The following is a 22,225-nucleotide window of genomic DNA, read 5'->3' as shown; positions in this document are numbered from 1 at the left end:
TTTTGAGCAGGATCTGTTATCTTCATGAGGACGCATCACCAGATGTGGATCATCGAAGGTGGTGGTGTCTCCCACTTTCCCACCTGGGCATTGTATTGCTGAAAACACTGTTGTACTGCAAAGTAAGACACGAAGTACATTCGTGGCATTTCTTGCTATTGCAGTGAGGAAAAAAGATACTCTCTTCATTCGATGGCAACATATCGCCATCCACTGGGCAGAAGGGAAATGTCAGGTAACTGTAGGCCGGAGTCAAGACTCTTACAATACTGCCGCTATATCAGTGGAAACCTAACTTACTACTATGCGTAATTTCTGTGTGGTGTACAGGTTTTCTTAAATATTCTAACGATAAGTTGTCTCAGTTCGTTCGTAGAATATTAATACTATACAATATAAACAAACAATACATTGCCCATGGGGGATAGAGGATTCCATGATTTTAATAACGTAAATTCGTTCGAAAACGCAGTAATCGGCAACATGTTCAGGGTGAATTATATTTCGTTAAACTGTTATCAGTATTGAACGTTGCTTGTCCATTTCTTATGATTTACAGTAATTGTAATAGTTCCGTATGAATGCTACACGCTTAATCTGCAGTACATTCTAGACTGGTCTTCTTACACTGAATCACGAGATGTAAAGTGAATATCTATTGCAAACTGCGTTAGACTTACCACTTAAGCTGTTCATTCAATTTAGTGGCACATTTCATTGCTTGACACGTCGCACTAGTATTTAAGTACAATCGATACGTTTGGTGGAAGTCACGAAAAGGTGTTTCACTTAGGGAAAAACGCACTTATTTACCACTTGTTTAAGTAGTTACTTATTTTTGCTACCTTGGTTTAGAATTATTAGCCTATTGGTTAGCCGTACTCACGAAGATGGTGTTGTGCGTTCAGTAACTATTCAGGTTGGTTCTTGCGGTATTCCAGACAGCTACAGCTACAGCGACAGTGTCTGTCCTTTGGACCCAGAGTACAGAATTTCTACACCTACAACACATCCGTTTCTAGTTTTGCAGGCAATGCTGCGCAAACGTGGAGACTATTATCTGCAGCGTCCATCTTATGTGGTTCTTCATGTGTGGTCCACACCGATTTACGTGTTATTTCTATGTAGTATACTCACGTTAATCAAAAGAGCCTCATTTTCCGAATGGTATTTGTAGCTCAGCAGGCTTGTCTGTTATAAAAGACCAGTTCCAATGCAACTCAATGCTATGTTGCACCTCTCTTAGATTACGAATACCACTCTAAAGCGAAACTCTCCCGGTGAATATGTGCGTCACTCCAACGTAACTTGAGCGTACTTTGGTCCTGATGTGACGTGGGTAGCAGTTAGATCTGCCGCCTGTATTGGAAACGAACAGCTTACACAAGAACTCTCACGTAATTTTCATCGATATTGAAAGTAACTTTCATTCCAGCTTCATTTTGACTTTACCTATCAAACTTTGCTATTAATAATCCAGTCGAGCATATACTGCAACCAGGGCGCGGACTATATACATGAAGCATCGGCACAAACTGTAAATCGTATAAAGAAATGCTCGAATGCAGTCACAGTTCATCGGAATAAAGTTCACACAGCCCGTGTCACTGGTTGGTGCCCCTTTAGTACAATAATACAATTTCAGTATGAATAAAATAAATAAATAAATAAATAACCGAATCGGGTCAGATACAGCAAACTGACATTTTACCACCAAATAATGCTGCATATACCGAGGAGCACCGCTCTGAAAGCTATGCACAAATGGTAATCTACAGGCCGCCGCACAGATTGTTCAGGTGGCAACTATAGTGTGGACTGTCTGTGTTGTAAACCATCCTCATTTTATCGTCACTACGCCCGAGTTCCTCTGATGACAACGGCATAATCATAACGCGAAATGAGACTATGCAGCAAGCAATATCTTTGTTCACTCACATTGTAGTGCAATGCTTTCGGAGTGTTAAGAGTATGCCTCTTCGTGATGTACAATACCTCTATTGCAACATTTGCCACTGGAATTGGTTGAGAAATTCCACACCACTTTTTTAAACGTTCTCGCCTCATTTGCTAATACTGCGTGGTAAGGCTAGCAGATCTATGAAGAATAATCAGGACTGAATCGGACGAGAATTCTACAAGGAACTTCATTTGTGAATCAGCTATACTTCCTTTGAATTCTTGTAATGAATCTTCATGGCACCTGCCACCTCATATCAAGATATACACTACTGGCCATTAAAACTGATACACCAAGAACAAATGCAGATGATAAACGGGTATTCATTGGACAAATATATTATACTAGAACTGACATGAGATTACATTTTCACGCAATTTGTGTGCATAGATCCTGAGAAATCAGTACCCAGAGCAAACACCTCTGGCCGTAATAAAGGCCTTGATACGCTTGGGCATTGAGTCAAACAGAGCTTGGATGGCGTGTACAGGTACAGCTGCCCATGCAGCTTCAACACGATACCACAGTTCATCCAGAGTGGTGATTGGCGTATTGTGACGAGCCAGTTGCTCGGCCACCATTGACCAGACGTTTTCAATTGGTGATAGATCTGGAGAATGTGCTGGCCAGGGCAGCAGTCAAACATTTTCTGTACCCAGAAAGGTCCGTACAGGACCTGCAACATGCGGTCGTGCATTATCCTGCTGAAATGTAGGGTTTCGCAGGGATCGAATGAAGAGCAGAGCCACGGGTCGTAACACATCTGAAATGTAACGTCCACTGTTCAAAGTGCCTTCAATGCGAACAAGAGGTGACCGAGATGTGTAACCAATGGCACCCCATACCATCACGCCAGGTGATAGGCCAGTATGGCGATGACGAATACACGCTTCCAACGTGCGTTCACCGCGATGTCGCCAAACACGGATGCGACCATCATGATGCTGTCAACAGAACCTGGATTCATCCGAAAACATGACTTTTTTCCATTCGTGCACCCAGGTTCGTCGTTGAGTACACCATCGTAGGCACTCCTGTCTGTGATGCAGCGTCAAGGGTAACGGCAGCCATGGTCTCCGAGCTGATAGTCCATGCTGCTGCAAACGTCGTCGAACTGTTCGTGCAGATGGTTGTTCTCTTGCAAACGTCCCCATCTGTTGACTCAGGGATCGAGACGTGGCTGCACGATCCGTTACAGCCATGCGGATGAGATGCCTGTCATCTTGACTGCTGGTGATACGAGGCCGTTTGTATCCAGCACGGCGTTCCGTATTACCCCCCTGAACCTACCGATTCCATATTCTGCTAACAGTCATTGGATCTCGACCAACGCGAGCAGCAGTGTCGCGATACGACAAACCACAATCGCGATAGGCTACAATCCGACCTTTATCAAAGTCATCAGAAACGTGATGGTACGCATTTCTCCTCCTTACACGAGGCATCTCAACAACGTTTCACCAGGCAACGCCGGTCAACTGCTGTTTGTGTGTGAGAAGTCTGTTGGAAACTTTCCTCAAGACAGCACGTTGTAGGTGTCGCCAACGATGCCAACCTTGTGTGAATGCTCTGAAAAGCTAATCATTTGCATATCACAGCATCATCTTCCTGTCGGCTAAATTTCGCGTCTGTAACACGTCATCTTCATGGTGTAGCAATTTTAATGGCCAGTAGTGTATGTTGTTATTTCACTTTGAAGGAAGACGTTCTACTAGAGTAGTGCCAATAGAATGCTTCACATAGTCGATACAAATTTTCGAGACACACTTACTCGTTTCAGTGGATATGTGCCGTCCAATAAGCACGCTGCCCTGAAGCAAGAGAATGGGGACGCCTGGAAACAGAAGTTTTTGTTTTGTGGGAAGAAACAGGAGAATAAAGCACATGGTATCAAATAGAAGTGGCCTCAATACAATTGTCAGTCTCCACTAATCTCATTTTACTCTGAGATTCTTAAGAAGCGGTAAAATAGGTTTCATTATATTTCTCCAATAATCCCCCAAACAGTTTTTAACATTTTCATCTCAATCGTATCTCTTGTTAGCCATTCCAGACGTTAAATTTGGCTTTCTTTTTCGGCCATCGTACTAGAAGGCTGGCGGTAATGAGTCTTCTGCAAATACTGGAGGTACAAATAGATACTCCATACTCTTCCAAGTGATTCTTACCTTGATTTGTAGCACCTCTGTTGATTGCGCGATTTGGACAAATTTTGCGTTGAATTCGTGGACTCAACTTTCTCTTTCCTCTTTATGTTCCTTGTCAAGCAGAACGATAGTCATGCCTGTTAACTGCCTAACTTACTCGGTTTACTGACTTCTGATAAATTTTTAGTTTTACACACGTTTTTATTTAACATTTACAACAGGAAGTTTGTAAGCGAAATGCGACTTTTTCCACACACAATCTCAGAAATCCAAAAGAAAACAAAGAGAAGTTATTGAGAATCTGCTTACGAGACACGATAAACAACTGATCGAGCATTCAGTTTCATCAACCCAGTTTCATAGACAGAAATAATAAATTCATCGAAGTAATGAAGTTCAAATATGTAATAAATATTTCAGATGGCAAAACGTGTGTAATGCCTTAAGAATATTTTCTCATTGAGTCTACAAAAATTCTCATCTGTCGATGTATGTGACGATAAAATAGTAATAAAACAATTGTTAAATGCACCTGCTGTAAGAGGTGACATAGCCTTCCCGGTACGTTGTCATCATTAAGATCGGCGTCAGTAGGTAGAGAGCTAAGTTTTATAGGCGGAGTGGAATCTTGTCTTTGTCTAATCATATACATTTACATTTTCGAAACGAAAATCCATTTGTTTCAAAATTTGAATTTAAATAAATCGTAAAAAAATCATGTCAAATTACTGTAAATAATACAAGTATTAAATCGGTCTAAGCGGTTTTTCCATTCACTAAGCTAGACATATGAATAGGCAAAAATAATATTGCATCCCACCTCCAAAACCTTCACTTCTACGTATTGTTGCCTATACTTAAAAGCCCGATGCGAGAGCTGACTTGTCGCCCACAGGCGAGGCAAATATGAGTGTCTCCAGCAGGAGAGTTGGTCATAAGGTCATGTTTGCGCGGTCGTTTTGCAGCTAAGTTGTTTAGCCATACTTGGTCATGCGTCTTGCTTCCATCCGCAGTTTCCTCCATTTGCTGCGATAGTCAGCGAGTTGCTCCCACTTGTCACTGCCAATATTAAATGCTTTCATATCACGCTTAACGCAATCCCTAAAGCGTAGTGAAGGCCTTCAACGAGGTCTCTTTGCTTCTGCTATTTCACTGAGTAATGTGCGCCTGAGCAGACGTGAGTAGTCCGTCCATAAGATGCAGGTATCCTAACCACCGCAGGAGACGTTGCTTGAGCGTGGCAGTGATACTCTGTTGTTCTGCAGTTTTCAGAACCGTATCATTTGTCACATGATCCTTCCATGATATTCCCAAGATGCTCCGTAAGCACGCAGGTAAAGGCGTTGAGCTTTCGTTCCTGTTTGGCATACGACTTCAGTCTTCGCTCCATACAAGAGAGTACTCAACACACGTGATTGATACACAAGCATTTTTGTTGACAATGTAAAATGTTTGTTGTCCCATGCTCGTGTGCGGAACTTTCAAAAAGTGCTGGCATCCTTTCCTATTCTTGAATTTGTCTCGTCATCCAGGGAGAGATCTTCTTTCGTTATTGAACCAAGATAGCAGAATTTATCGACTACCTTCCACAAGGAACCGTCCAGTTTGATGACAGGCGGATCTGTGTATCCTTGTGCCATGACAACCGTCTTCTTTACGTTTATAGACATGAAGAGCTTGCATCAGTAGAGAATTTATCCACAAGCTCTTGCAGATCGTCTTGAGTATGCGCTACAAATGCAGCATCGTCAGCAAATTAGACTATTTACAAACAAATCTTGTCGAAAGCGCTTGGATCTGAGTAGAGAAATGTTGTAGAGCTTCCCATCAGCTCTGGTATACAGATGAATGTCTAGGTTAGTTTCACCAAAAGCGACTTTGAGGAGCGCTGAGAAAAAAACATTGAACAGAGTGGGAGCCACTACGCAGCCTTGACGAGAACCCTCTTTTCACAGCGAAAGGGTCAGATGTTATTCCGTCGAAGACCACAGCACCTTCCATATCTTCGTGAACAGCCTTGATCATCTTTAAAAGCTTTGGAGGACACCCTGTCTTCAAAAGTACCGCATACAGTACTTCTCTGCTAACTCTGTCGAAAGCGTTGCTTAGGTCGGTAAAGGCAATGAACAGAGGGGTTTTCTGCTCGCGGCAATTTTCCTGAATTTGCCGGAGTGTGAAGATCATATCAACTGTAGATGGTTGGGGACGAAACCCACATTGTTCCTCAGGGTATATGCTCTCGACAAGCTTCTGAAGTCTGCCCAACACCACACGGGCAAATGTTTTTCCAGGTATACTCAGAAGTGAAATTCCACGGTGACAGTTGCAATTGCCGTGATCACCTTTACCTGTGTGTAAGTAACGATACTGGCATCGTGCATGTCTTGCGGCACAGTACCCTCAGCCCAACATTTCAGTAAGAGGTTGAAAAACAGTGGAAAAAATGACTTAAGTTTTACAATTTCTGTGGAGATGTTGTCTTTGCCAGGGCACTTCCCACATTTGAGCTGTGCAATTGTTCTTTGAAGCTCCTCCATAGGAGGCGTGGCATCCAAGTCATGGTAAGGTGTCATCTGAGGAGCATCATCCGTTGCGTTTGGACTACTGTTGATGGGATGTGAGTAGAGGCTGGAGTAATGTGCTACCCAGCGGTGCAATTGACGATTTCGATCTGTGATGACTTTTCCTCTATTTCCTTGAGTGGTACTCTCTTCTTTAGAATGGGTCCAATGTCCCGTTTAATGCCCGGGTACACACCACCAATGTCGCCAGCATTGAAACACTTCTGTATGCCAGTGCAAAGTTGCCCCCAATAGGAATTGATGCAGTTGCGGACAGTGCGCTGAACAGCTGCCTTTGCTTTGCTTAGCTCCCTGCGTGTAGAATTGTATGGTTCTTATGCCAGATGATAGTGGCCTGACATTTAGCTTCAAGGATAGGTTTCTGAGCATCTACGTTCTCGATGAACCAATCCTGGGATCTTGCTTCCATATTACCGAACATATTTACAGCCGTAACGGTAAGAAGCGATTTTATTTTCTGCCAGTCTCCAGAAATATGAGCGGCTGTGTCCCAGGGAGCCATCTCTTTTCGTATCTCGCCACTAAATACTTACACTGCAGCAGTGTTTCTTGTTTGGCAAAGATTAATTTTTGTTTTGCGAGCTGTTCTGGCAGAGTGGAACTTTTTAATCACAAAGCGCACTTTTGCATGATCCGTGCCACAGTGTGCAATAAGGAAAGAACGTGTATGAAGAAAGTAACGCAGATTTTTCCTTTTAATTAGAATAAGATCTAATTGGTGCCAATGTTTTGAGCGGGATCTCAGAAGGCATTATGGGCTAAGTACACTTGTTTGATTCGAATCCGTTTTGTACTGTCATCTACCACATCTTCGATTCCAGTCAAGTTGATTCTCCTTGCTGTTTTAATTTTCAGTTACATCGGTGTATGTAACGGTGATTACATTAGGTACAATGGCGAAACACCGCCAATATGAACACAAATTGCTGATTGTAACAGTCGATGTTAGCGACTATATTACACTAAAGCGCCAAAGAAACTGGAATAAGCATACGTATTCAATTACAGAGATATGTAAACAGGCAGCCGGTCGCTGTGGCAGAGAGGTTCTAGGCGCCTCTGTCCGGAACCGCGCTGCTGCTACGGTCGCAGGTTCGAATCCTGCCTCGAGCATGGATGTGTGTGATGTCCTTAGGTTAGTTAGGTTTAAGTAGTTCTAAGTCTAGGGGACTGATGACTTCATATGTTAAGTCCCATAGTGCTCAGAGCCATTTGATTTGTAAACAGGCAGAAAACGGCTCTGCGGTCGGCAACGCCTATATAAAGCAAGTGTCTGGCGCAGTTGTTAGATCGGTTACTGCTGCTACAACGGGAGGTTATCAATATTTAAGCGAGTTTGAACGTGGTGTTATAGTCGGCACACGGGCAATGGGACACAGCATTTCCGAGTTAGTGATGAAGTGGGGACTTTCCAGTACGACCACTTCACGAGTCTGAATATCAGGAATCCGGTAAAACATCAACTCTCTGACACCACTGCGGCCGGGAAAAGACCATGCAAGAACAGAACCAACGACGACTGAAGGGAATCGTTCTGCGTGACGGAAGTGCAACCCTTCCCCAAATTGCTGCAGATTTCAATGCTGGGTCATTAACAAGTGTCAGCGAGCGAACTATTCAATGAAACATCATCGATATGGGCTTTCGGAGCCGAAGGCCCACTCGTGGACCCTTGATGACTGCACGACACGAAGCTTTACCCCTCGCGTGGACCCATGAACACCGACATTGGACTCCTGATGACTGGAAACATCTTGCCTGGTCGGACGAGTCTCGTTTGAAATTGCATCGAGCGGATGGACGTGTACGGGTATGGAGACAATCTCATAAATCCATGGACCCTGCATGTCAGCAGGGGACTGTTAAAGCTGGTGAAGGCTCTGTAATGGTGTGGGGCGTGTGCAGTTGGAGTGATGTGGGACCCCTGGTACGTATAGAAACGACTCTGACTGGTGTCTGATCACCTGCATCGATTCATGTCCATTGTGCACTCCGACGGACTTGGGCCATTCCAGCAGGACAATGCGACACCCCTCACATCCAGAATTGCTACATATTGGCTCCAGGAACACTCTTCTGAGTTTAAACACTTCCGCTGGCTACCAAACTCCACATACAAGAACATTATTTAGCATACCTGGGATGCCTTACAACGTGCTGTTCAGAAGAGATCTCCACCTCCTTGTACTCTTACGGATTTAGGGACAGCCCTGCAAGATGCATGGTGTCGGTTGTTTCCAGCACTACTTCAGACATCAGTCGAGTTCATGCCACGTCGTGTTGCGGCACTTCTGCGTGCTCCTGGGGGCCCTACACGATATTACGCAGGTGTACCAGTTTCTTTGGCTCTTTATTTTGCCGCATATGGTTCTTGCAGTTAATATTCTTATCTGAAAATAAGGGATCTCGCTCCACTTGCTACTTTGTCATTGCGTTATAGGGGGTCTAAGCTTATCGAATTTCGAGCATTGAGATAAATCATTAGCTATAAATTTGCGCTTATAGGATGGAAGATTGTATACTTCTTAAGCTGTTGTAGGATACAAGATTGCATCAGAGGTTGGAAGCTAGGGTGGAAAGAGGTGACAGGCTGAAACGAAGATTTTGTTAAAACATTTTTACCAACTTAAGAGTTATGTTTTTATTTGTAATTTCTTGCAGGCCAGGGGAGAAACAAAGTCCACCTGTTGAAGTGAAGACGGAAGTAGTTGACGACGAGCCAGAGGAAATAGAGGAAGAAATTGAGGACGTCGAAGACGTAGAGGACGTGGACGACGAAGAGGAATTGGTCGAAGACGAAGAGGAAGCGATAGCTGAAGACGAAGACGACGAGGAGGCGGAATCTCTGGGTGAGAGGTAAGTGCTGACGTTCGAGCTCTTTTTAACGACTGGATCAGAAAGTTTGATTTTACTGCCTCCGGCACGTCTGGAAAACAAAATTCCGTTTGTCACCCTGTGAAATACCTAATTTTGTTTCCAGTAGATGCTAGTCCATTCTAGATGAATAAATGAGTGTTTCAGTCGGTGGCATTGACTAAAAAATATCTAGGATAGGAATAAAGAAGAATTTTTTTTAAACGCACTGATTAGTTTTTCAGGGACATTAGGATTTATAACAAGACACTGCAGTATGCATAAATAGAATAATAGCAGTCATCAGATAATGCCATTAATTTATTACTTCAGAACGAAGAACTTGTCTGCATCCTACTCTCATAAAAGTAAACAAACTTCACATGAACACTTCAGATATTTTTCTATGGTGTTAAGATCTGTAATGGGATCCATGCAGCATTATGAGACCAAATCAGTAGCTGTCTGATAAAAGAAGCAGCGTGAATCTGACACGCAAACCGCCGACGTGGCGTCATAACCAAAGATTTGTATCAAGCTGGGAGGCATACGGCATTCATTTGACGTGGTCTTTGAAATACCGCTGACACGACGTATATGCACCACAGACAAATCTCTCCAATTTTTTTGATCATGTAAGCTAAGGTAATACGTGTTATCTTAAACATCTGCACTGCGTATGCCATTTGAAGAGCACAGACCTGCGGGAGAGGGAATTCTAGCGCCGCTCGGACGGTGCGTGTGAGTTGTTTGTTGCGTAGACATACGTCACTATATGCATCCGTAAAACATAGGAGCGCGTGTACTGCTTACTCTCGTGTAACTCCCATGCATGTCACATCGCAATGCAAATGAGCCACTCTCACTCTGCTTTTATACGGGTAAACTACACGGAGGTATCTTCAGCCCACTAATAATTCACAAGGATCGGCATTCTTTCATTCACACACTTTGCAACCTTCTTCGCTCCTCAGCCTCTAATGTTCTCGTCCTGGATCTAATTCCCGATTTTACGGCTGACAGTCTGTTGTATATCTGTTGCCTCTGTATTCACAATTCTAAGAATTCCTTTCGTAGTCTACGTCTTATGACGACACGTGGAACGTGTATCGGAAAGATAGATTGAACTCTCGAGGAGCTGGAGTGTTTATAATGAGAAGCAGAAACATTGGGTCCTGCGAACGAATATGAGGATAGAAAAACGGGAGCCGATGGACATATATCAGTAATCGAATGTTGCTAGCGTCCAGAAGATTTACGCAATCACTTTTAGAGTTACTCAGAGACGCCTAAACTCGATAAGAGTACGTGGCGAGTTTAACCTGCCCAGTATCAGCTGGGAAAACTACGCATACTTTACCGGCGGTAAGGACAAATAGTCATGCGAAATAACACTAAAGAGGTTGTCTAGCAATAGCCCAGAACAAGTAGTCCGACAATCTACAGGTGAAAGAATTATTGCAGCCCACCTGACTGCAAACAAAAGCCCACCTGACTACAAACAAACGTTATCTCATCGAGTGTGTCATCGATGAGAGAGCGATTAGTGACAAAAATGGACAGGAATTATGGTCGCCAGAGGCAAAAAGGTTGCCAAGAAAGCTAGGGAAGTATTTCTCTTTGGACGAACTGATTGTCAGTATCAACTTACGTAAAGGATGAACAGAGAACATGCACTTCACACTAGGCAAACGTAGAAAAATTCTGGTTAAATCTGAAAAATGTTGTAAACAAAACACAGAGAAGACACTACCTGATTCTACGAGAAGCGGTAAATATCTTACGCACATCATACCGGGTAAATATTTAGAGGTAGGCTAATGCTAAGAAGCGATCTGAAATGGGATGACCGCGTGAAATCAATATTGCGGAAGGCAAATGGAAGATTCAGATTTGTTTGAGGGTTGTGGCAAAGACTCTTGCGTGCGTATAGGAAACTGCATGCAAAAGATGACTGTGACAAATTCTTATGCATTTGGAGTCCTTATCAAGTAGGAATGCTAAGAGACCTCGAACGCATGCGGTGACGCAACAGGACAGAATAGTGCAACAGAAGTGCCGGGAAACTTAAATGGAAATCTTTGGAACGACGGCGACGTTGTCACGGAATACCTCTATTCGAAGACGACATTGCGACCATTTTGCTGCCACCATTGTTCAGGGTGTTTGGAAAAGAACTCTCTAGTTTTAAGTAAAAATTAAATGGGGAAATTAATGAAAAATTACATCAGTGAATACATATCATGAAAGAGAATTCCTTCAAGTTTTGTTTGATGTCAGTAGACGTCAGCGTGGGATCCATTTGTTGCTCTACACACGTCGAGACGATATTCCACTTTTCGCCACCTGTTCACCAACATTTCAGGTGTAACTGTCGCAACCGCCGCGACGATTCTTTCCTGTTATCCTGTAAATGATTGATCTCTCTGATCTTTTCACTGTACACAACATTTTTTATGTGGTCCCAGAAGTCTGGGCTTCGTGGTGGTCAATTTGTAGGCGCGCAACTCAAGTCTTTCATGCACGTCATACACAGTACCTTTAGGCACTCCTAAATGTAGACTACGTCTGGTCAATGACTTCTTCGGGCTCCGAACACACGAAACACGGATCTGTTCAAAATCATCTTCATAAGTTCTCGGTCTACCTGGTGGTTTTGCTTTTAAAACACTACCGGTTTCCCTGAAAGACTTTAGCCAGTCACGGATAGTTTTTGCTGTAGGTGGTTCACCACCATACTGGCATCTAAAATTACGTTGCACTGTTGTAACTCAGTTTTCACGAGCCGAATAACACACTGCGCTTTTTGTTGCGGAGTACACGTTGTTGCTGAGTTGCTCTGCACTGAACTGCACTGCACTGTACTGCACGCACACCTAGACTGAACTGAGGGAACAGCGGAGAAAAACAGCACTGTGCCGTTTCAAGGTCAAGTAGACCTGACAAATGCAGCGGAGCCAAGCTCGGAGAGTAGATGAATCAGAGATCACAAACTAGAATAGTGTGTGTCAGTTTGTACAGATTCTAGGACACATTAAAACTACGGAGTTCTTTTTCAAACACCCAGTATATTGGCGTGGGGCTCACGAGGATGATACAAGAGAGGTTACAGTGCGTACAGATGTACAAAGACGGTCATTTCTTCTGTCACTCAATACACTAATGCAATTGGGCTAACAGTCGATAAAATTAGTGCGTTATTACCCTCCGCCATGCAGTGTACAGTGGCTTGCAGAGTATATTAAATATACTACAAATTTTGTAGTTGAAAATGTACCAATTGGATGTTGCGCGTCTCATTCTACCATGAGAAAAAAAGGAATCTTCAAAAAAAAAAAAAAAAAAAAAAAAAATAATCTGATTGTCATGTTGATGTTCAGATCCATTGCTACGCCGCCTCCATTTATCAGGTTCGAATGCTGACTACTTTTGCTCCGTTTGGTGAAAGTGAAAGGCACGGCATTGTTGTTCTTGTTGTGGTCCTCGGTCCTGAGACTGGTTTGATGCAGCTCTCCATGCTACTCTATCCTGTGCAAGCTTCATCTCCAAATACCTACTGCAACCTACATCCTTCTGAAGCTTAGTGTATTCATCCCTCGGTCTCCCTCTACGATTTTTACCCTCCACGCTGCCCTCCAATGCTAAATTTGTGATCCCTTGATGCCTCAGAACATGTCCTACCAACCGGTCCCTCCTTCTTGTCAAGTTGTGCCACAAACTCCTCTTCTCCCCAATTCTATTCAATACCTCCTCATTAGTTATGTTATATACCCATCTAATCTTCAGCATTCTTCTGTAGCACCACATTTCAAAAGCTTCTATTCTCTTCTTGCCCAAACTATTTATCGTCCATGTTTCAAATTGAACTGTACAATGGGCAAATGACCCCGCCAGCATAGTTAAAATGAGCCGCTCTCGGCCATGTTGTTCGTACGCGTGGTTCGTAAAATTCATTTACGCCGATGCAGGACTGCAAACAGTCTATACGCTAAGATTTGAGGTGTTCCTCGCCGTTGCGGTTGTTTAATCGTTACTTTCCAGTAAAACAGTAACAATTCTATGCCTCTGTGGATACAGTCAATCAGAGTAACATTTTACCAGCCAGGTTATCTTTGTACTACTTACTATATTTGTTTCAAACGGCTGATGTTCGATCTACTTGCATTATTTTGTACTACAAGTAACAGTTTTATTTTCTCTGTGATTTCTAGCTCGTATTTCAGTTGTCTTTCACCTTCCTACAGGCTCTTTGGCCTCTGATTATTGTTTCATTGCATTGGCTTCTGACGATAGTCATATCAGCTGAACAGTGCAATACTGAATTAACACCGTGTGTTTTTACATCGTATGAGCATCTGATTTTCTTTTGGCGTGGTCTAAAGTTACCCAGAGCATACGGAAAATACTACGTTTCAGACTGATCTAAAAATCTGACTGACTCTGTAACTTTGTAACGGTATTAAAATTAAAATTTTACTTTAAAAGGAGATAATTAGTACTCCATTTCACTTTCCCAAACGCTCAGTAACCATAAATCTAAAGTTTTACGTCTCTGCTATGATGTGTAAGTGAAATTGCACCCTGTATTTTCAAAACATGGAAGAAAGTTGTACAAAGTTTCCCCTGGTGACTACATCAGAATTGAGTTCTACCGCTGTCACACGCTTCACTCAAATGTCCACACTATAATTCATTTTTTTGCAGAAAACATTAGCTCGCACCTACAATGGCTACGTCTCAATAATGGACAAAGATTTACCTTCATAATCCTATTGGCAGAGAATACAATTATACTGTGGATTACGAAATCTGTAGGCAAACTGTGATTGGGGTATTGTTACCATTTTTCTAGCATAACGTTCGTAGCATACAGCAATCAGTTTGAATAAGCAAACAGCATATTATATTTGTTATGCTATCAGACCGAAGAGGAGCAACACCGATAATTTTATCAGCTTCTAGTGTTGGAATTCCAACTTTTCCTTAAAAAACCTCAATCTACGGACGAAGGCTTTCCGATTTACACATTTCTCGCTTGTTCTTAATTATTTACTAAGGTAGCTATAGATCAAATCATTTTTTTAAATAGTGTTTCATTTTACCAATAAACGAATCCTGTATTTCTAGAGTTACACGCTTCTGATCGAAAACGTTATATTACAACATTTATTTGCTGTTTCCCACAGTTTCACATTATAATCAGTAGACCACAGAATATTTCAATTAGATATTGTAGTTCTAATTGTTTCTGCGGGCATATCTTTGTGTTTTAGCAGCATATCAGTACATATTCTGATGACTAATAAATCTAATAAGCTAGCAACATGAAATGAAATGATCATATGGCATTGTTGGCCGGGAGGCCCCATTGGGGAGGGGGGGGGGGGGGGGTTCGGCCGCCGTATTGCAAGTCCTTTTTAGGTGAAGCCACATCGGCGACTTGCGAGTTAATGATGATGAGGGACACACAACACCCAGTCCCCTGCCGGGAATCGCACCCGAGCCCCCTGCGTGGTAGGTGGTAATGCTTCCGCTACGCTACGGAGGCTGACAGGTAGCAACATGACTCTACTTTTCTAGCATTTAATAGGGCCCCTTCATTATTAGTATTATTTTCATATCAGTTACCCCCAGCTTTTCAACTCTTTATGTTTTTATAGATTTCCTATAGTTTCTCTGGCGCCTGCGAGTCACTCAGGGGGTAGTAAGCGTAAACAGCCGTCAGCTTCAATGAGCAGTTACATGCTGGTACTGTTATTTGTACCATTGGTTTATATCGTGCAGTAGGGACCGTCACAGGTTGCTGATTTTTAAACATTTTATCTTAACGTCTGACTGTGGCCTTATCCGCAGTATTGTTTGTCACTTTATGATGATTTTCTTTTACCATGAAGCGACGGAAGAATCAGTTAACATGATTCTTCCTTTCTTGTTATATTCGGTGACATGTTTAGATACTTGGAACGTGTTTATGAAAAACAAAGATGTTAACTGTGGACTCGTAATTTATAGCTAAAGGCGGCAGTCCGCACGTAGCTCCCTTATAAACGCACCAGAAGCAAATATTTTCAGACCAGTATTTTGATGCTTTTTGATGATTCATTACTTACAAATTTCGGACTGAAATATGACACGGTTTTTAAGCTAAACACAGTTTCGGAACTATTGTTGAGAGCGCGGCAAGTACTTAATCGTTGTGCACCTAACACCTTAATAAACTATCCTATACCTAAATTAATGAATATTAGCAACACCTCCAGGAATTTCAATAATACCTAAGATCCGTATTGGCCTGTCTGAGGAAGTCTCTAAGTGTAAGACATATCAATGTCAAGATAAACCGATCTACAACAACCCGGGCACGTCGCAATGTTGTGTGGATGTTGCCTCTATTTGACGAATTGTTTCAGATGCCAAAAGATCCAAATAGGGTTGAAATCCTGAGAGGTTTCGGGCCAGTTCAGATGCTTGAAAGTTGCTCCATAATGTTCTTGTTCGCTAAAAGCCACGTTATCATGGAGGATGCGACTTTTCCCGTCCTGCAGTGTAGAACTTGGTGACGTTACCATCCTTGCTGTTGGCCAGTAGATTTTGTGATTCAGAGTACCTGCCATTTTAACCAAAGTACCCGGTTTTAGTTAATGAACGAATTGGGAATACCACCTTGAAGTTACGGCAAGTGGGGAAAAGAAAGAGAGAGAGAGAGAGAGAGAGAGAGAGAGAGAGAGAGAGGAGGAGGGGGGGGGGGGAGGGAAGAGATAAGTGCGTATGATAAATTCCTTCCCTCGAAAATTTTCTGCCGTCATACCTCCTCCGTGTTACCACATATGACTTGTCACTGATCTCATTTCTACTAAGACTGCAGTACACACGAGGTGCCTAATTGCTTCCACCGCCCTGGGTGGAATGCCTAAGTTCTCAATAATGTTCGCCAACCTGCAGTCTTCTATAGTCATTGTCCCCTGCGCAGAAAACAGCGCGTAGATCGTGGATCTGTTATCTTGTGGCTGTAATAAACTATTAGCGAGGAACTGGTATTGTATGAATAATTAAATTCTGAATTAATTTGTTTAAACGGGATGCTACTCCCTTTTTATTAGCATAATTATAGTCCATTTTATGAATCACATATAATTACCCTCCTAAACACTTTCACTGGAAGTAAAATAATGATTCGTGCGTTTACGTAATTATAATCACACTAGTTCTCAATTACGTGTCCAAAGATCCAGATATTGCCAGTTAAATTCTTAACCAATACCGGTCGCGGCAGACATGTCTGTCCTCATAAACGGCCAATCGATCCCTAATCTTACGATCAAACCACCTTCCTTCACTAATCTTACGATCGAACCACCTCGCCCGTTCGATCCGAAGATCTCCGAAGTGCTTCGTCTGTCTTTTCGTCCAGCAATTGTTTATTATTCTGGTGGTAATCAACAGTTTTGAAATAATGGAATGATAGACTGCTATTGAGAGGTGTTTCTTTATGAAATGCAAGTAAATTCACTGTTTTGTTTTTATATTATAAATAACAGAAGTTTATCCTATTGGGGCGCTACTTCCGAACACAGCAGCCGATCGCGGAAAAGACCTCAATTTATGCTGTCTTTCTCACAAAATACGTACGAATAAACCATCTGTCACCAGTACCTCAAACAACTAGGGCTGTGTCTTGAACACAACTCGAACAGTTTACGTCACAGTTAGAGAAATTTCGGGTTCTGTTCGATCTTTGATCGGTCTGCTATCTAGTGACTTTTGTTGGCACTGTCATAACGACCCGTCTTTGCTTTATTAACGCACTATGGCTTTTAACAATAAAAATAACTGTGAAACACGCACTGAAATATCTTCTAAGTCGCAGGTCACACGAAACAACGGAAACTAATATGCAAATGCAAGATTGCAGTCATTATTCTGTTAATTCTTGAGCTTTCGATCGTACCGCGATCTGATGAGACCTTGTTTCAAACTGATTAAAATCTGATAAAGTTTTTATCTGCTATTCAAATACGTGAACAAGGATTGTATTCTTCATTTGCAAACTAGGTCAATCATTACCGCCTCTCTTTACCAAATAAAAAAAATATTATACTGGGTTCAGTCAAGCAATAGTTTTTTTGGAGGAAAACATATTCGTATTGCTTATCCCTTGCACTCGCGCTACGTGATTCAAATGTCACGTGATTGTTCTAACACGCTCGATACCGTATCGAACGCTGCGGCGTATTGGGAAATCTCGAGCCTGTTCGAACATGAATATCGTTTGCACAGTCCTACACATCACATTACGTCATCTTCCGACTGCTGCCTTCTCAACTTTAAGAACTGCTTTGCTGACTATGATGGCTGTAAAGCCAGAAATATTACACGTCCCCCTTCCTTCTGAGATTTCTAAACATTGGGATGTTCTCGTAGACAACAATCAGTTTTGCAAATAAATAAATTTTTCCCCTGTTTTTATAAACTTTTCAGTTATCTCTCAAGAGCTATACCATTCCACTATACTCGTGATTCGTTATTATTTTTCAAAACTTTAATCTCCTATATATCTTTCATTCTCAAATTATTAACTAATTTATATAATCATAGATTTAATTATTTTGTGATTAAAAACTAGTAATTACCCACGATAAATTCGTATATAATCTTATATCCCGAAATCGTTAATCTTTAGTTACACTTTCTACAGCAATTATATTGTTCTTTTAATAATAAAGATTTTTTAAGTAACATAGTCTGCACCTTCATGTTGTTAGTATTCTGTTAACTTACAATTTATCTTTTCTGCTAGAATACTCTACAGCAGTCCATAATCTCCTAGCCAAGTTTCAATCACAAAATTATACATTGCTGTTAGTTACTATCGGCGCACTGCTGTTCATTAAATTCAACAAAATATTTCTCATGAAGTTAAATCGCTTTACCACTACTATCGTCCCATTGCCTTTCTTTAAACTGACCATCTATTTGCCCTAAGAAGTTACATGTTACATAACTACTATCTGCGCCTTATCGGCCTTTCAGTTCGATGAAACATTTGCATCTTCAGAAGCTGTCATCATGCTGTTCTTTACATTTTTCCTCACTATTGTCGGCACAATGCCGTTCTGTACTTACATACGTTTGAATGCGTTATAAAGACGACCACTTCACATGGTTACAAATAAAACAAACACAGCACCTATATATTTCACAAATACGTGAAAATGCAATATTAGTACACTCACAATTTTTTACTAGAACATACGCAACAAGCCCACAACAACAAACCGTATTGATAATTCTGTTGTCCATGATGTGGTCTTGCATTGTAAAACTGAATCCCCAGCGTAATCCCACATAACAAAACAAAATGCCTTAATTTAGTTTCCTAATTAGTTTAGCCAATTGTTAAACAAACACATTTTCTTACACTGTAACAATATAAATAAATAAAATGTAATGTTTTGTATTTTATTTTGGCTGTTAATAAACAATGCCAATGTTTACATCCTACCACGAGAGTGGTTCATCATTGTTTTTGTTTCTATCGCAGCTGTATCTACTGTTTACATATGGCTCGGGCAATGCCCTTCGCATTCGTAAGAGCTCCGTGCTCGCCCGTACTATCTTACTACTGACCCGCTTCGGTAATTACGCCGATGCCCGGCGTCCTTGATATGCTCTTTAAATCTAACATACCGATTACAATTTCGATTCACAGATACATTGAGGAAATCTTTTAGAATCTTGCTTCAAGCATAATACATAACATACACACACACACACACACACACACACACACACACACACACACACACACACTCGTTTACCAAATTGTTGCTTCATTCTACAGTACGGGATGTCGTTCCTTCTATACTTGAGTGTCATTATTACTACAAACCATGCTAGTGGAATTGTATTTATGTAATTATTATGTATTTTCTACTTACCTTTATATACGAGCATTATGTGACTTTGATATGCGTGGGCTAAATATCTTAATCTTAAAAATTGGGTTATTTTGAAGATCAGCCTTAGGGCGTGCAAACACAATTAGTTTATTTTCGTATTTACCCAGACATGTTTCGACAATTGTGTCATCTTCTGTGGGTCGAATTTTTATTTCTTTAAAGTAAAATATCAAATTTATAATAACTGCAATGGCGGATTTAAAAATTTAACGCCTCTAGGCTCACCATATTATATGCGCCTCCGCCCCCCCCCCCAAAAAAAACAGGTTTTAAATAATAACTATTATCCGATCACTTCACAATTGCCGTTTTGGGTGGGAGCGCTGTGAGCTGTTTCCGTACTCTACTATTCGTTGTTCTGAAAGACGCGTCAGCGGTCTAGTCGCTCTCAATCAAAATGTAATATGGTTCCTGAACTGTACTTGGTGTATGGCAGCGGATAGAACAAACTTTTGCTAACACATTCTTTTGTCGAAAGGCAACAGAAACGAACACAAGGAAAATAACTTTACTTTTATTGCCTAAACATTCAGCAGAGCTGTAGGAGACAACGGATTTTTGTTATACATTCAGTTTTAATATGTTCTTTTACACGAAACAGTTGAAAATGAAAATTAAAAAATGTTGTTACGATCTAAAAATTGAAGCGAACGTGTCGTACATTAGAAATTAATATGTACTTATACAGAAATAAATTAAAATTAAACTGTCGTTTTACTATCTAATAAATTCAATGTATAGCAGATAAAAAAAACACGTTCGGTATTAATACGTGAATCTATAGGATATCGTAAGAAATGAAAATGAAATGGAGATTTCGGTGCACGAACTAATAACTAAATACAGACGAACACACACAGAACTGGATATGCTGTTACATAATTTTACAGACTAGAGTGGAAAAATCAAATTTGTTTTATAAGCTAATAGGTAACGTTTGAAGCTCTCACTATAGCTCTGTCTAATGGTATTAGCAAAGTTTTTACTTATACAGGGCTATTACAAATGATTGAAGCGATTTCATAAATTCACTGTAGCTCCATTCATTGACATATGGTCATGACACACTGGAGATACGTAGAAAAACTCATAAAGTTTTGTTTAGCTGAAGCCGCACTTCAGGTTTCTGCCGCCAGAGCGCTCGAGAGCGCAGTGAGATAAAATGGCGACAGGAGCCGAGAAAGCGTATGTCGTGCTTGAAATGCACTCACATCAGTCAGTCATAACAGTGCAACGACACTTCAGGACGAAGTTCAACAAATATCCACCATCTGCTAACTCCATTCGGCGATGGTATTCGCAGTTTAAAGCTTCTGGATGCCTCTGTAAGGGGAAATTAACGGGTCGGCCTGCAGAGAACGAAGAAAAGGTTGAACGCGTGCGGGCAAGTTTCACGCGTAGCCCGCGGAAGTCGGCGAATAAAGCAAGCAGGGAGCTAAACGTACCACAGCCGACGGTTTGGAAAATCTTACGGAAAAGGCTAAAGCAGAAGCCTTACCGTTTACAATTGCTACAAGCCCTGACACCAGATGACAAAGTCAAACGCTTTGAATTTTCGGCGCGGTTGCAACAGCTCATGGAAGAGGACGCGTTCAGTGCGAAACTTGTTTTCATTGATGAAGCAACATTTTTTCTTAATGGTGAGGTGAACAGACACAATATGTGAATCTGGGCGGTAGAGAATCCTCACGCATTCGTGCAGCAAATTCGCAATTCACCAAAAGTTAACGTGTTTTTTGCAATTTCACGGTTTAAAGTTTACGGCCCCTTTTTCTTCTGCGAAAAAAACGTTACAGGAGACGTGTATCTGGACATGCTGGAAAATTGGCTCATGCCACAACTGGAGACCGACAGCGCCGACTTCATCTTTCAACAGGATGGTGCTCCACCGCAATTCCATGATGATGTTCGGCATTTCTTAAACAGGAGATTGGAAAACCGATGGATCGGTCGTGGTGGAGATCATGATCAGCAATTCATGTCATGGCCTCCACGTTCTACCGACTTAACCCCATGCGATTTCTTTCTGTGGGGTTATGTGAAAGATTCAGTGTTTAAACTTCCTCTACCAAGAAACGTGCCAGAACTGCGAGCTCGCATCAACGATGCTTTCGAACTCCTTGATGGGGACATGCTGCGCCGAGTGTGGGAGGAACTTGATTATCGGCTTGATGTCTGCTGAATCACTAAAGGGGCACATATCGAACATTTGTGAATGCCTAAAAAAACTTTCAGTTTTTGTATGTGTGTGCAAAGCATTGTGAAAATATCTCAAATAATAAAGTTATTGTAGAGCTGTGAAATCGCTTCAATCATTTGTAATAACCCTGTATATCGACAGAACTGAACTACATTATTTATTAACACTCTTTCAACTGAGCATATGTTCCGATAAGGTATATTTCCTTGTAGGTTTCCTGTATATGGTGAAGAAATGTTTCCCATTGTTATTAGTTATAGTGAGATCTAGGTAGTTAATAGATTTTCTATTTTCATGCTCAACCGTAAATTGTAACTTCGGATGCATAGAGTTTAATTTTATAGCAAGTTTCTCAATTTCATCTTTTGAACTATTATAAAGCAATAATGAATCATCTACATATCGCTTGTAATATATGATTTTATTTGCGATATCAGGGTTAATTTTCAGGAATTGCGTCTCAATGTGGTTCACGAAAATGTCTGTAACTGTCCCAGCCAAAGAGTTACCCATTGCTAAGCCAT

General features: G+C 41.4%; 1 protein-coding gene across 1 annotated transcript in view; it reads left to right on the top strand.

The window, feature by feature from the left end:
- The window catches only part of LOC124789366, a 385,815-nt gene that overhangs the window by 167,788 nt on the left and 195,802 nt on the right, over positions 1–22,225 (top strand). The window contains exon 3 of the mRNA XM_047256693.1: positions 9,351–9,545. Coding sequence (XP_047112649.1) covers positions 9,351–9,545 — 195 coding nt within the window. The remainder of the gene's footprint in view (positions 1–9,350; positions 9,546–22,225) is intronic.

This window comes from Schistocerca piceifrons, chromosome 3 (genome assembly GCF_021461385.2).
Source record: "Schistocerca piceifrons isolate TAMUIC-IGC-003096 chromosome 3, iqSchPice1.1, whole genome shotgun sequence".
Lineage (NCBI taxonomy): Eukaryota > Metazoa > Arthropoda > Insecta > Orthoptera > Acrididae > Schistocerca > Schistocerca piceifrons.
The sequence above is the reverse complement of the archived record's forward strand: the minus strand, read 5'-3'. Positions and strand labels throughout refer to the sequence as shown.